The sequence below is a fragment of the Pinus tabuliformis genome, chromosome Q (assembly GCF_031772625.1).
Source record: "Pinus tabuliformis cultivar Carrire ecotype Pingquan chromosome Q, CPIR1, whole genome shotgun sequence".
NCBI lineage: Eukaryota > Viridiplantae > Streptophyta > Pinopsida > Pinales > Pinaceae > Pinus > Pinus tabuliformis.
In genome coordinates, this window is record NC_142296.1 from 81227442 (window position 1) to 81243636 (window position 16195).

The 16195-nt window shown below is 38.7% G+C and overlaps 1 protein-coding gene across 1 annotated transcript in view; it reads left to right on the top strand.

Moving 5' to 3' along the window:
• The window catches only part of CDKE;1 (cyclin-dependent kinase E;1), a 180958-nt gene that overhangs the window by 38018 nt on the left and 126745 nt on the right, over positions 1-16195 (top strand). The window contains exon 2 of the mRNA XM_089383916.1: positions 14362-14472. Within this exon, the coding sequence (XP_089240042.1) occupies positions 14362-14472 (111 nt within the window). The remainder of the gene's footprint in view (positions 1-14361; positions 14473-16195) is intronic.

Sequence of the window (16195 nt, forward strand, 5' to 3'; positions counted from 1 at the left end):
TAATCTTGGCCGTTGATTCATCAACAGGAAAATTATAAGAGAAGACTTGAGGATCATTTGGAGACACACCAACAGATACTCAGTATCTCAAGGAAAATCGATCCTCAAGGAGAGGAGATCGATTTCAGAGGGAGAGTTGCAGGGTGGAGGAAGAGGAGGTCATCAACAACAAGCAGTGAAGGAAGAGGAGGTGACGCAGGGACAATGGGAGACATCGCAAAGAGAGACGCAGTCCAGAGGAGAGACGTAGAGCCTACGCAGGCTGACGCAGAGGGATGCAGAGCCACTCAGAGCCACGCTGGGCCACGCAGAGTGACGCAAAAGTGGGAGCAGGGTCTCCAAAGTGTTAAAAGGTCTCAAAGGGAAAGTCTCAGGTGTTTTCTCTCAGTTTCTCTATAAAATCATTCCTTGTAAAAGCAATTGCTGCTGAAGATTAACAAAGCCCTCATCTGCTGCACCAGTTTTCCCACATTGGGTTTTTCCGGGGACAACTGTCCAAAAATAACTGTGTTGATGTGATTGGTTCTTGTGCATGTTTTCTCTGGGTAATTGTGTGATAGATGTTGTAGAATTTATTTTAATATTTACTGAAGGGATTTCGTAAATAACTTATTGTGAATAATAAATAGGTGAAATAAATTAGTTGCTGTAGTAGTAGAATTTCAGTTTAGAATTTTTCACGAACATTGCTTAGGTTGTCTAAGTACTTAGTTATGGTTTGATTATGCGTTATATCAACAAGTACTTGTCAATGAGTTATAATCTCAGCCATAAGAAAATGTGCCAAGATACTAAGTGCCAATGAGATACAAATAGGAACCCACAAGATGCAAATCTTCAACAACTACGGAATGTGCCAAAATCCTGTTATTAGAATAATCTAGCTAATTTTAACAAGATGAAAATGATTATTACCACAATATTAACAATGCTCTCAAAAGCTCTCGAGATATATCCATGAGACACATCCCAATATCAATGCCAACCAAGATAAAAATGATAATTTGCTCGAGGGATTCACAGTTAGATTATCCCACTGCCAACATGGGTGTTATCAGATCATCAATTTCGTGTAGAGATAAGAGATATTAATATGCTTCAAGTCCAAGGTGTCTTTTAGTGATCAAATTGGATAGCACCACCTTAAACAATCTTTCACCAAGATATTCAATGCCTTTTAGGAGTGAGCTGACTGTAAGATTAGATATGCTGCTCACTTTGTAACATTGATCTTATTATCAGATTGAGACCACAAGAACACCTGTTCTGTTCAATTGAGAAAGTAATATGATTTCCAATAATCAATTTCTTTCATGACAAACAAAAATATGTAACCACTGTAATTTTGATTTGCAATTTAGGGAACAATATGCAGGTGGCAAATTTACTAGCTAGACAATCTGCAACTTCAGTCAAGGTAGATTTATAATTAGAGGCGACAGTGTTATGTTCAGACAAGGTAGAAGCCCCTCTAATCCTTTAGAATGCTGTTAGATGCAAAGGATGGCAATGCAAATGCAATGAGTGTTGATGCAACAAACTGCCAATGACAAATATATCAATCCTCAACAAATAGATAATGCAAGTAACATTCTAATGAATTATATTGACTGTCAAATAGTTGTTATGCCACTGTAAGCAAGAGCCTCAGTGCTGGAACAAATGATGTGGAGACAAGAGTTAGAGTACAAACTACATGGCCCCATGCCTTCCTTTGATGATCTTACCTGTAGATGTTGATGCTAGGAAGATGAGTGCTGCAAGCAAATTGTTAGTGTCTGAAAATTATGGCTCTCTCAAGATGGGCTTGAATGAGGATTAAAGGAGGGAGGTTAGGATTAGGAGATGGAAGAAAGCTACAACAGAGGAAAAGAAAGGAGAGCTGCTTGAGGGGGAAAGAAAGGGATAAGGGAGAGGACGAAGGAAACCACGATAGGGCAGAGGAATGATCCTAAGGGGCCCTGACAGAGGGACAAAGGCCTTAGAGGCCTGCGACAGGGGTCAAGGGAAGAAAAGAAAGGCAGCAAGGGAAGACAAAGGCAGGGAGGAAAGCTGGAAAGGGATCCTAAAGGCCTGCGGCCTAAGGGATCAGGGCTTTAAAGGCCTATCACAAAGGGAAGGGTAGCATACAGCAAGGAAAGAGGAGAAGCGAGGGAGAGAAGGGGCCGAGGAGGAGGCTACAATAGGCAGGAAGGGAGGAATAAGGGCTGCTGTGAGGCAACAAAAGAAAGGAGGGTTTGCCGAGCAGGGAGAGGCAAGGGAAAATGGATGAGCGGAGGGAGAACGAGGGCAGGAAGGCAGGGGAGAGTATTAGGAGGAGAGGTGAGGGCTACCGTGAAGGGATAAGGAGAGAAAAGGCCTGCGACAGGCCAGAAGGAGGAGGATAGAGGACAGCGGAGGAGGCTGATGCCTACTTCAGGCTTGCGGATAGGGAAATAGGGCAGGAAAAGGTTATGGCGAAGGAAAGATGCCCACGGACAAGGGGAAAAGGAGGCACGCTAGGCTTGAAGGGCTAGAAAAAATTCCTCAAACCCTTGCCGAATTTTAGTTCTGCTTCAGATTTCCAAAATTTGCCAAAAAGATGCCACAAAATTTCTTTTGAGGGTCGGTTCCTTCCCCTTGGGTTTGAAATTTGAGCTTGGAGAGGAAAAAGATGGTGGATCTTTCCTTCCTAGGCCTAGATCACCCTCTGGAAACCCTCACAAAAATATTCCAAGGACTAAAACCCTTGAAATTCTTCAGATCTAGCTTGAAGCTTACCTGCACAAATGAAATTACAAGACCCCAAAACCCCAATATATACAAAATATCAAAATAATTTCAAAACCCCAAACCCCAGCTGCAAAACAAATGTTAGAAAATATTTTTTTTACAAAAAATTTATTCTACAAATATATTTACAAAATATACATTTGTACAAGTCTTAGATAAATTTTGAGAAATAAATTTTTGTAAATTTTTTGATAAATGGCTAAATGTATTTCAGAAGATAAATGCCAAACCACAGCCATAACGAAGTTAGAAAACCATACAAATATTAAGGGTCCAAACATAATTAGCCCGTGCCCACAGTTTGTGAACTTGGAGCCCAAGGGCTGGGGAATCTACAAACACTATATATTTTTTGAAAGATAAACCGTTAGAACACAGTGAATCGGATTACCTAAGATAAGACCACAACTGACCAATAGAATGTTCTTATCACCTACAATGAAATAACGATTCAATAAAAGTTATAAAGCACAATATAAGAATGCCCATTGCCCATATCCAACACATACCACAAATCAATAGATAAGAGACCATAAATTGCACCCCAAAGTCTTTATTATGATTGTCCAAAACGTTCCGAGTGGGATAGTAGCTTTACATCAGCGTCATAGAGTTACCTTAGCCAAAAATTAGATGGCTTTGACACACGAAAGACTATATATAAATAAATCCTTCAAGTGGAAAAATAACGGCTAGTTGGCTTGATCCTCGTCAAAATAATCTTGGCCATCGATAAAGCTTTGATGATCTTTTAATCTCAGCCGTTGAAAATATTTATTTATAAGAATTTTTGAATTTCTCTTTTAAACCATTTTTTATTAGCTCAAAATTAATTATGAGTTAATTTTCTAAAAAAAATGACTTTGACTTAACCACAAAGGTCCAAGGTTCCAATTTTTCTTGAAATATCCAATATTCCCTTAGTGGAGGACCTAAAAAAATTAATTCCTTTGACACTCACGAATTTTTCCTCTTGGAGAATTTAATTTCTCTAAGCAATTAATTTTGACTCTAATTAATTAAATTTATGGCTTAGGATTTTATTTATTTTTGCTAGAAAATTTAATTAATTGACACTTGATGGGATTAAATATTTTTTCCATCGTCTAATGGTGTCTAAGTATGAGGGACCATGCACTAAAATACTTTTTACATAAGATTTTTGTAAATTCAACCCTCAAAGGGGGAATACTCGTTCGACTTAGACCCTCAAATTAGACATACCCAATTCTGCGAGACAACATGATCTAGTAGATCAAGTGATTTGTAATAAAATAATTTAGCCAATTAGCTTAAATTATTCCCAAATCACTTTTACATAAGACTCGACTAGAACACTAGGACTCACCTAAGACTTTGACGAAGAATTTCACCTTAGCTTTGGGGTGAGGTTGGAGGGAAAAACTCTGCCGACCATCCGTGTTTAGAAACACAAATGAATCAGTGAGACGAAAAACCTCCTAGGATGAAACTTTCGCCAAAATAATAGGCTTACCTAGGTTGTTACATACATACATGGTCTTACTAGCATCATTTACATTACAAATTTGCAGAATGGGTTTACAATGACTTAACAAAACGATGCCTTGACGATCTTGATCCTTATGAAAAAATTGATACGTTTGCTTCCTCGGAACTTTGACAAAAATGAGTGCAACAAAACTGTACCATGCAAGTACCTCAACACATGCTTTGCTGCAACCTAATGTACATGCCTTGACTCAACCATAAACTGGCTCTAGGTGCTTACTACAAAGCAAAAATTAGGCTTGGTGTTAACTAGGTACTTCAAGGATCCAATCAATTGTCTATACATCGTGGGATCCAACAAATCAGAATCTAAAGTGGAATCACTCAACTTATTTAGATTGGTCATCATAGGTGTAGCCATGGACTTGCAGTCCATCATACAAAATCTCCTCAACATCTGGACTATATACTTCCCTGTCCGAGGAAGATCTCATCAAGGCGTTGCCACTCCTTCAATCCCAAGAAATAATGCATCAAGCCAAGATCCTTCAACTCAAACTCCGAGGACAACTCCCTCTGACACTGAAGCACATCCATCTGTGGTAATCCAGGTTGCTTCCTTTGTCATGTAAGCAAGTCCTTCTACCATTGCTGCTCCATCTGTCACTGAAGCATACTCTTCCATCTAACATGGTCCCTTCATAGAAGGCATACAACTCCTAGATGTTGAAGAATCTAGGGCAGTTAGCATTAGTAGGATTCTTTTAGACTTGATAACAATTTGTGAAGTGCTTTTACAATTTATCTTAGCTTGATCTTCTTCTTATTATTAGTGTGTGTGTTTACTTCATCAAACTGCTACCAAAAACAAAGAGACAAGAACACAAGATGTTGGCATTATGCCAGGGCCAAAACCTCTCTTTCTTGGAGAGGAAAACCCACACATAATTCTTCTTATAGAGATTCCAATTGACGAACACCAAGACCATGACCCTTGACCTATCAAGCCACTCCGAGACCAAGACACCAATACTCTTCTAACTGCTGAGATCATCATTACTGCTTCACCGAGATCATCATTGCTGCACCATGACTACTACTTGAGATCACCACTGTGCCTTTACTGAGATCATCTCTGCACCTTCATTGAGATCATTATCGTAGTACCACAAAGGTCCTTACTTGTTGCACCATTGCTTGCTTCACCATGTCAACGAGTTCTTTCTATTGCTGCACTCCACTGAGACTTGTGACAACATTTAGTAGCATACTCCACCGAGACTGTAATTGTATTCTCCTTGAACCGAGATCACAATTATGCCGAGAAAGTGCAACACTGTAATGCCTATCCGAAAATCACAGTGATCCGAGTTTGTTGCACCGTTGTACTTTGTTTGAAATTCTGTTCTTCCTGCACCACTGTACCTTTTCCGAAACTTTGTTCTTCTTGCACCCATCCGAGATTTCAGAGACTTATCCGAAGTTTCAGAGATGTCTGAAAATTCTGTTCTTTTGTGGTGACTTCAACTGCGTATATATAGTAGCTCTGCCTCCATAAATAAGCTGACTTGACACCATGAATTGTTGTGTCTCCACATATGAGCTGACTTGTCATTTAAATATATTTTGAGGCTGACATTGTTGCCTTCTTCATCATTTAGCATGCGGACTTCTTCAAGAGGATTGTTCTTGTCTTGGAGGGTTGTCCTAGACACCAGGTTGACTCATATACATTACATATATGCTCAAGAAGAGCTCTTTACACATGATTTTGACTCTTTGACTTTCCTAGACCTATGGAATGAGCAAGAAACTCATTCATATAATTTATAAAAATAATATTTCTTTTTCTTGACAAGTACAAAGATCAAAATTACATTGACGAATATCGAGCCTAGTTACCCTTTTCTTCAACACTGCCTCTTAACTAGGGAGGTATTTACAATGGTACTTGGTTATTCTCAATCTGAAGAAGTTCTCATAAGAAGAATCGGATTGGTAATCCCATCTATATAGCATCATATCAATCAACATTGTCACAGTGCAAGGCCTTGACTAACAACTCCATCTCTCTATGAGACCATGAGCTACAATGCTGACGAGACCAATGATTTATAGAAACCTTCATCATTGTCTCTCAAGGTACATACCCACTTGGGTATTCACTGAGTATGACCTTCTAGGACTATCCTTATCTTGGGTTTCCAATCCTCAAAGAATATCGGTCCTCTTGCCTACTCTTATCTTGGATGCCCTACACATTCTCAAAGAGTATCAGATGCCAGATGATTACCCAACCCTCCATTCTTTCTTCCCAGGTAAAGACATGAATGTTGTGTCTATCATGTGTCTACATTTCCATTCATGGCCTTCACCTAGACTTATGACTGTTAGTCCTGGTCTAATGCATGACACATGAAATAGAATAACACAACTGCCACTCCTTTGTAATCAGGGACAATCTAATTCAAGCTCCCTCTTGATCAGGGACTTGTCAGAGCTCCTTCTTAACAAGGGACTCTTCTTTTCATCAACAACTTCTTCGTGGGTCTTTCAGCTACTTGATCAGCTTCTTTCCTTGATGCCATAGAGTTTAGTTGAGCTTCTTCCTTGTAGGGCATCAACCATTGATCACTTTCCTTCTCTGTTCATCATGTCATTCCTTTCTTCATGGAAAGTGGCCTTCTTGATACATATTTGGAACCTTCATCATGTAGCTACTTCTTTCCCATCATGCTTCTTTCAGGAATATCCATCCACCACATGAATGCCAGTTGTACTTGTATTTACAGTTCTTGTTCTAGTAGCCCTGCATGCACTCATCCAGATATTATTCAAGAAATCAAAACATAACATCAAATTAAATTGTACCTTACTAGATGGTTCTTCATTATGACATCTTGTAGGTATCAACATCTTGCATTCATGTTGACACATCTCCCAAAGATGTCCATTGTCAAGGGTCTTCATCTTTTCCATCAGAGTATTCATATCTTTTTGGGAAATTTCCTAGTCAAGTCTTCTTGATTTTTGGATGTTGATTGCCTTTATTATGGTTTCATATCTCACAATCTCTTCCTTCTGCACACATTTCCTTCCCAGGTGTTTTCAATTAGAGTTTCTTAATTGTAGTCAACCACCTCATACTTTATATGAAAGCATATTATGTTGATTTCATCTAGTCTGACTTATGCTTTCCTGCATCCTTTCACAGGAGGAGATCCTTTTTCTCTTGATCATGTTTCTCAAGATAGAAGTAATGATCCATGTTACCTGCAACCATATGACATGTCATTATAATATTAAACACAAGCTTACATACCTTATTTTACCTTCAGGTCATTGAGGCTTCTTCCAGTTGCTTCCTTGATTGAAGAGATCTTCAATCTCTTGATCTGCTTCATGTCATCACATCATTATCTCATGGATTCCATAGGTTGGAATTCTTGTTGAAATTCTTACTTCCTCTCTATATTAGAGAACCCTTCGATGAAGATTCCATTAGAGAATTTTGAGGATCTTGTATATCCCCAATTGGCAGATGTTTCCTTTTTGACTTGATGTATGATGAGCCTTAGATGACTCCTTTCTTTTCTTCAATGTCCACTGAGGTTCCCAAGAGCTATATACCCTACATGTTTGTCTGCCATGGATTTTGTCCTTTATGATTCCCATGGTGATGTCACGAGGTCTTGTTTCTAATGGTTCCATGATGCCATGATGCATCTTATTATCATTGCCATATCTTATAACACAAGATTTAGGAGCTTATGATAGGACCCTTTTGTGGGGGATACTATCTTACTCGTAGGAGAGATTTGTTACTCCCTCTTTCCTTGGTCCTTTTCTTCAGCTTCCTCCATCTTTCAGTTATATGAGCTTCCAAAATATTTTATGGCATTGAATCTTAGCTATACTTATTCTATCTTGTTTGGGGACCAACCTTGCGTTTCCTTTCTACACATGGTTGAGTTCTTTTAACCTTCAATATTTTTGTCATCAATTTGTCTTTCTCTATCGATCATAAAGACCACAAGTTGTTGAATGAGGTAACCTTCTTGTTCATGGACATTTGTTACCTTGCCTATCAGTTAGAACAATGATGATTATCTTCCTTCCTAGATCTTGTAGATGAGATCTTATGAAGATATCCTACATCCCTTGATACCCTTTACTTTCATGTGGATCAGATTTCATGTGACCTTCTTCATTGCATCTTTAGAGAATGAGTTTATCATCTACATCACTTTGATGTCTCCAATATTGCTATGTGAGGGGATCATTCATAAGCATCCCTTTCCATAAATTCAAAGTAGACCTATTGATATGTTTAATGACTTCAACTTCTTAGAGCACTATAACTATCCTCCTTCTTCATGCAACGAATCTTAAAGACCCATCCAACCTATAGATGTCCTTGCAATCATGAAATCATTTAACCAAACTTAATTATAGAATGAAAAGATACTTACTTGTAATGTGAAATGTGAAGATGAAATCTTCACCTTGATCATGTTGGAAGTGGTTGAAGCAGATGCATTGATGCTTCCTGCGGATGAGATCCTTATTGTACTAATAGGAAGATTGCCTTCTTTGCCTTCGAGTCACTTCGACTTATACATCTGACAAACTGTTGATGTACTTGGGATGGCACTGCATTGCTATCACATAAGTAGACCATGGAACCTTGTAGTATGCAGCATTGTGTAGAATCATAGAGTATTGGTGTCGCTTGCCATGATGTATAGAGACCCATTAGTTAGAATTGCTGTATCATAGGACTTCTTCATTTTATACTGAGTACTGTTCATACAAACTTCTATATATATGCCCTTGAATATATATCATCAAGCTTTGAGAATCCAAGATGTCAAGACTGCTCCTTTTATAGAAAGGATTCAATCCAAGGTTGTCATCTTCATATAGTGGCACTGAGACTGTGGGTAGAATGGGACTTGTAAAATAAATGTCATTTGACTGTGTATATCCGAACTGAACTGCTGTATGAGCTTTCCTAATCGAGTCTTCTGCCTATGATCATTTGCATCTCTTGCCCAAGTTTTCTGAGGCTGAGAATGTGGGAATCCGAGTATAGGTCATCCAGTTGAGAGAGACTGGAATTCAAAACTGTGACATTGTATACTACTGTTGTAGACTAATCCTTGAAAGTCTCTTTTAGCTGCCCTTCCTTTGACTTTAGCACCTTAGCTCTGATACCATGTTGAAGAATCTAGGGCAGTTAGCATTAGTAAGATTCTTCTAGACTTTATAACAATTTGTGAAGTGCTTTTACAATTTATCTTAGCTTGATCTTCTTATTATTATTAGTGTGTGTGTTTACTTCATCAAACTGCTACCAAAAACAAAGGGACAAGAACACAAGATGTTGGCATTGTGCCAGGACCAAAACCTCTCCTTCTTGGAGAGGAAAATCCGCACATAATTCTTCTTATAGAGTTTCCAATTGATGAACACCAAGACCATGACCCTTGACCTATCAAGCCACTCCAATACCAAGACACCAATCCTCTTCTAACTGCTGAGATCATCATTACTGCTTCACTGAGATCATCATCGCTGCACCATGACTACTTACTTGAGATCACCACTGTGCCTTTACTGAAATCATCTCTGCACCTTCATTGAGATCATCATCGTAGTACCACAGAGGTCCTTACTAGTTGCACCATTGCTTGCTTCACCATGTCAACGAGTTCTTTCTACTGCTGTACTCCACCGAGACTTGTGACAACATTTAGTAGCATACTCCACCGAGACTGTAATTGTATTCTCCTTGAACCGAGATCACAGTTATGCCAAGAAAGTGTAACACTGTAATGCCTATCCGGAAATCACAGTGATCTGAGTTTCCTGCACCACTGTACCTTGTCCGAAATTCTGTTCTTCTTACACCACTGTACCTTGTCTGAAATTCTGTTCTTCCTGCACCCATCTGAGATTTCAGAGACTTATCCGAAGTTTCAGAGATGTCCGAATATTCTGTTCTTTTGTGGTGACTTCAGCTGCATATATATAGTAGTTCTGCCTCCATAAATAAGCCGACCTGTCACCATGAACTGTTGTGTCTCCACATATGAGCTGACTTGTCATTTAAATATATTTTGAGGCTGACATTGCTGCCTTCTTCATCATTTAGCAGGCAGACTTCTTCAAGAGGATTGTGCTTGTCTTGGAGGGTTGTTCTAGACACTAGGTTGACTCATATACATTACATATATGCTCAAGAAGAGCTCTTTACACATGGTTTTGACTCTTTGACTTTCCTAGACCTATGGAATGAGCAAGAAACTCATTCATATAATTTATAAAAATATTATTTCTTTTTTTTTGACAAGTACAAAGATCAAAATTACATTGACGAATACCGAACCTAGTTACTCTTTTCTTCAACACTAGAGACCTCTCGTCTTTGAGCTTCTGACAATCTCAACTCGTGACATCCTCTTGGAAGGCCGCTCCTTCCACTCTGCCTAACTGTCTGCTCCCTTGAAACTGGAAGCTCTTCCGGTCATCTGACATGGTCTTGGATGTCCTAATAATTCATACAATTTCCCCTCTCGAACATCAATCACTCTTGCTAAGTCTATACTTGAGCCCAAAAAGTCGACCATTTGGCGACTAGAGAAAAAAATCTTCTTGTAGTCCACTCCCTCATTCTGGGAGAACTCTTTTGTCACAAACCTCACTTGGTACTTCTCGATGCTGCCATTTGCTACATGTATCATCGCCTTGGCAGTCTCCATAATGGATCTATTCTCCCTTTCTGCAAACTCCATTAAGGAGGTCATGAAAAGAAAGGAAAAATCATAAGCAAGCAATCATTCTCTGGTATAAAAAATATAAGGACAAGAGGCTGACCAAAAAATCAAAGGAGAAAAAAATATGATTGAAAGTACTTATTTCTTGATCAAGGATGAAATCGCTGAGGGTTGTAGGGAACTGTCAACCCCCTCTTGATCCTTGCCTCCTTGCAGAAAAATCATTGAAGTCCTTGGAAGTATACTTTCCTCCATTATTTGACCTCAAAAGCTTGATCTTCTTTTCTGTCAAGTTTTCTTGATTGGTTCTGCAACATTGTCAACCCTCTATATCTGACGAAACATGGATCTGTCGTATACCTAATCAATCAGGGCACACCTTGCCCTGTACCAAAAACCTGCTCTGCACTATTTGCACGACCCAGTCGGTCCAACCAAGTGAAAGGACGTGTCCCTTGGGGTGTCGCACCCATTTTGACAAGTATAAATAGAAGACATGTCTTATTTTCTCAACAAATGAAGAGCAATTCTAAGGAAGGAGAAATCAAATTTTCTGAGGTTTAATTTTCTTCATTGGATAGCCACATGTGTGATGGAGGGCCGAGTTTCACTGATGTTGACAGAGCTACTTGACGGAGATTTGACTAGGCCACTGAGTTGACCGCAGGGTGCACAGTTGACCGTAGGACTGAACCTTGACTGCAGGTTGATTGTTTGACCAATGTTAACTTTTCACTGTTTTTGGCTAGTTTGACCAATGTTGACTTGCTGAAGATTTGATTAGGTTTGATTGGTATTTTGACTTGGATTATGGGCATAGATTTCTAAACAGAATTGCTGATTATGTAGACCTTACTGAAGTATAATTTCTCTTAAAGAAAAGTTGTTGGGTTTTCTCCTAAGGTTGGGTTTCCGGGGGTACAAATATTGTCTCTATTGTGCATGGTTGTTTTTCTATGATCTTTACTATTTCTGCTGCATTTAATGTTGAGATTTTCTATGCATAATTGTTCAATGATATCAGTGGCATGAGATAAATTGTTTGAAGATCATTAGGTAGTAATTGCCAGATCAGAAAATTGGTTTCTACTGCACATCTTGTAGAAAATTCAACATCAATTAGTTGTTGGAATCATCAAAATGCCCAACGCTGCATCGGCAAGGTCATTGCTACTCTCTAGAAATGTAGTGTAGTTTGGGCATCATGTGGAGTAAGCGTGGAGTGGGTGTGCCCTTAAGGCCTTTGTTGCTCTGTGAAGGACCACTTGGAAAAACCACCTCAAACTCAAGTGAAGGCATCCATTCATTAGAGACAATGACCATAAATGGATCATGGTGGACCATACTTAATTGTTATGGGCATAGTAAGACTTCAAACCGGGATCACCTTCAAATATGTAACTAGACCAAGTCTCATAAGAGTGTTCCTTTGGTGCGCCTTTTACTTCTTTTTGATAATGCTTTGATAAGGAGCATAGCTTAGGTGTCCAAGTTTGCTTTTAATGATGTAACATTTATTTACCCCTTAAGGATGAGTTGGTTTCTCACTCATCAGGGTTAGGACATGCAAGGGTTCCTTTATTATGTGATGGAACATCTAGTGTTAAGGAACTAGGCAATGGCTAATGAGTGGGGTAGAACTCATGCTAGGTTTTTGCCCACACACCAATTATTTTCCAAGCCATCTTTAGGCATTTTAACTTTTCTTTTTCTTTTGTTGTGACCATCTTATGCTTTTCTCTTTCTTTTAGCTGCATCAATCTTTAGGGCAAAATTTTCCGACGTTGATTCAATGGTGTGGATGTGAGGGTGCTAAATCCCAATGAACCAATGACAGCAAACCCAAAGAATGGATGTGATATCAAGGGAATGGTGAAAGATGTTAAGTATGGAATGGTTATGGACACACTACTTCAATCTAAGTTTCCAAGTAGTGCCCCCCCATAAACCTAAGGCCTCAGAGTAGGTCCTACTGGACTAGGGCTAAAGACTAACCCCCCTGGTAAGGGGAGAGAACAAGTTTACAATCAAGATTGATCAGTCATCCAGATCACCCCTTTATCCATGTTAGAATGCTGAAAACATTAAGTAAAAGCACTTGATTGCAAAATGATTAAAGCACCTGCCAAGTGGTGACCCACCGTCCTTCAAGAGGAATGCTAGATGGTGAGAGGTGTATGACCGGTGCAAATGGCGGAGGAATGTGGCATATCATCATAACTGAGTAATGTATGGAGCTGCTGGCTGGCTGGCTGCCCAAGATAGGAGATTTCTTTTTTGTATGGGGTTATCCATGTTTTGGTGGGTAACAAGACCCATTAAACCATCGGTGGTTGTTAAAGGAAATTATTAAAATATTCATCTCATCTCATTTCATTTCTAGTTTCTATGATGGAATTTCCAGTAATTTGGTTTTGTGAGAATCATTGTAACTATGTACTTCCTTTTGCTGGACATTTGAAGCCTTCTAAATACAAGATCTTTCAAAGGTGCTCCTGATGAAACCTTCTTAAGATCTTTGGCAAACATTATTTTGTAGATGTTCTCCACCAACTTCTGTTGATGCTGCAACTTGGTTAATGTGACCATTGTATTACGTTATTTCTAATATAGCATGAGGATGTTATTCACAGGACAACTATGCAATTTTCAGTCATGGTGGCAAGGCTTATCCCTTGTTGCTGATCTTTCATCCTTGTCCTGATTCTTGAAAGCACTGCCTGACTAGACTGGCTGGCAGGGATCATGAAGGAATACACTTGGTTTACATTTCTGAGTATCTTGCTGGCCAGACTTAAAAATTAAAATATACATGGCCAGCGAAAAAACCAGACTTAATTTTAGTACATTGAGACCTGGTTACAATTTTCAAGTAAAGTAGACTGTAAAACTGTATTGACTTCTGCAGCATTTATGAATGTTCGATAACATGGTAAAAGATATTGTAAAGTGGTTAAGATATGGCTGATTTTGAAATAGCGTTCTTTTGTTGTAACTCCAGTTCATGCATTACAATCTTGTAGCTATATTCTTTCTCAATGGTCTGAAAGTTTTCTCAACTTTCTACTTTTATTCAAAATGCTAATTTTTGTGCTCTATATGTTTAACTGTAGACTGGTTAGGACTGTATCTGCATATATTATGAAGTAACTACATCTAATTGTGGGATATGTATGTCTGTGTTGAAAACGATCTTTTAAATATATAACATGTGGGACATTAAGGGATTTTCTCGTATAATTAAGAGCATGCCAAAATTCAGTGAGGTGACTTCTGCATTTTATTTTTCCGTTCTTTAGCAAGAAAATGGAGACTGACTAATTGTCCTATGATGATGCAGCTACTCAGGGAGTTTTCCCATGAAAATGTCGTTAAACTCGTGAATGTGCATATAAATCACGTAGACATGTCTCTGTACTTGGCATTTGACTATGCGGAACATGATCTTTATGTAAGTCAATTAGATTATTTATATTTGTCTTCCAATTTAACATTGCTGTGTTCGCTAATATGGTACATCTACTGTAATTATGCATTTCATTTTTTGATGTGGTTTTGCCACTTGTTGAACCGTTGAATTCACCCTTACTGGGAAAATACTCCAAATATACGCTATTGAAGGGAACTAAGCTTTGCAAAGTTATTATTCAAATTTTCAGTAGCAACATGCATAGTTAACTGGAAATGCAGAGTTTGGAACTTACAGGCTTTTTAGAGTAAAGCAATGCCTCAATATTTTTATAGCAAACTAGTAGAGGTCAGTTGGTTTGATCAGGAAACACCAGATTTCCACTTTCCTTTTTAGGGTATTTTAAAATAGGACTTGGGTCTTAAATCAGTTAGGTGTGTGTGTGTGTGTGTGTCTGTATCTGTGCGCATGCGTGCTTGTATGTATCTAGGTTCTGTGTATTATCCCAAATCCTTGATTAACAGTGCCTGGATTCTTTTTCTGCTCTTATCACCTCAAAATTAAGAGACTACGTTTTCTAGATATGCAAGAGGCACAAATTATATTTTTCAATTGTTCCAATCTAGATCGAATTGGGGTCAAAGTTGTGAATTGTGTGCACACATGTGATACAACTCACTGTGTGCATGCTGGATGAGATAACACGCATTAATAATTTTATTAATGTCCAATGCACGACCATAATGAGAGGTCAATGGGATACTCACTTAAAAGTACATCCAGTGTAAATACATAATGGGAGTGCAAAAGCAGCTCCTACTGCTTCTCGATCAATAACATAAAGACAGGACTAAGTACATAGCTAAAAACACACTGTAAGTACAAAAACAAAACCATGACACATTGGAACTAGAAGCCGAGACATAATGGAGGTAGAGAGAAAAAGGCCCTCAAGTAGGTCATCATCACTGTGAAGGGACTGATCCACTGTCCAATAGTGTTGTTTGGAGAGTACCGAAGGCTGAGGGGCCATGGCTATGTAATCTTGGGAGAAGCCCTAAGATCAAGAAGGTACATGACTCTCAACAGCCAAGAATCCCTGAACAAAAGACTGGCTGCACAACAGAACCTGGAGAGAAGTTCTCTGCATGGAGAAATTTGGCCTCTGAGATTTTGTAAAGCTGATAGATTTGTTAGTTTGCTAGTGTTTGGTGTGACTGCGGTTTGGTGAATAGGTCAATTGAGAACCCGCCACAATAAATTTGTAAAAATGAAAAAAAATGCTTCCTCTTGGCCCATGAGAGTGCTCTGATACCAATTGTTATGATCCTTAGTGCTTTAGATGATTCACAAGATATATCCATGAGATTATAGAAATGCTTCTTAGTTCATTAAATCAAAAACCTTTGAGGTAGTAATAAAATACCATAATTCTAAAAGGAGGATAAACCCCACATGCTCTCCTAAGAGAAGTTTATTGTAACAACACTTTTCATATCCCATAACGAGGATTCCATTGTTATTTATAGCTACTAGTTGAACCCTAACCCTAACCCTAACCACTAGTGGCCCCTACATTAATGTAGAAAAGTAGCAAGTGAGGGTCTTCTTTGACTTTTGCCTTAGTCAAAGAGACCACAAGCAGTCCTTTAGCATGCACATGTTCCTAAGTTAGGATGAGTTCCTATAAGTTAGGATGAATTCCTATAAATTAGGACAAATCATGGAGTAGTGTGACTTGAGTGTTGGAGTTGGAGGCTTAGTT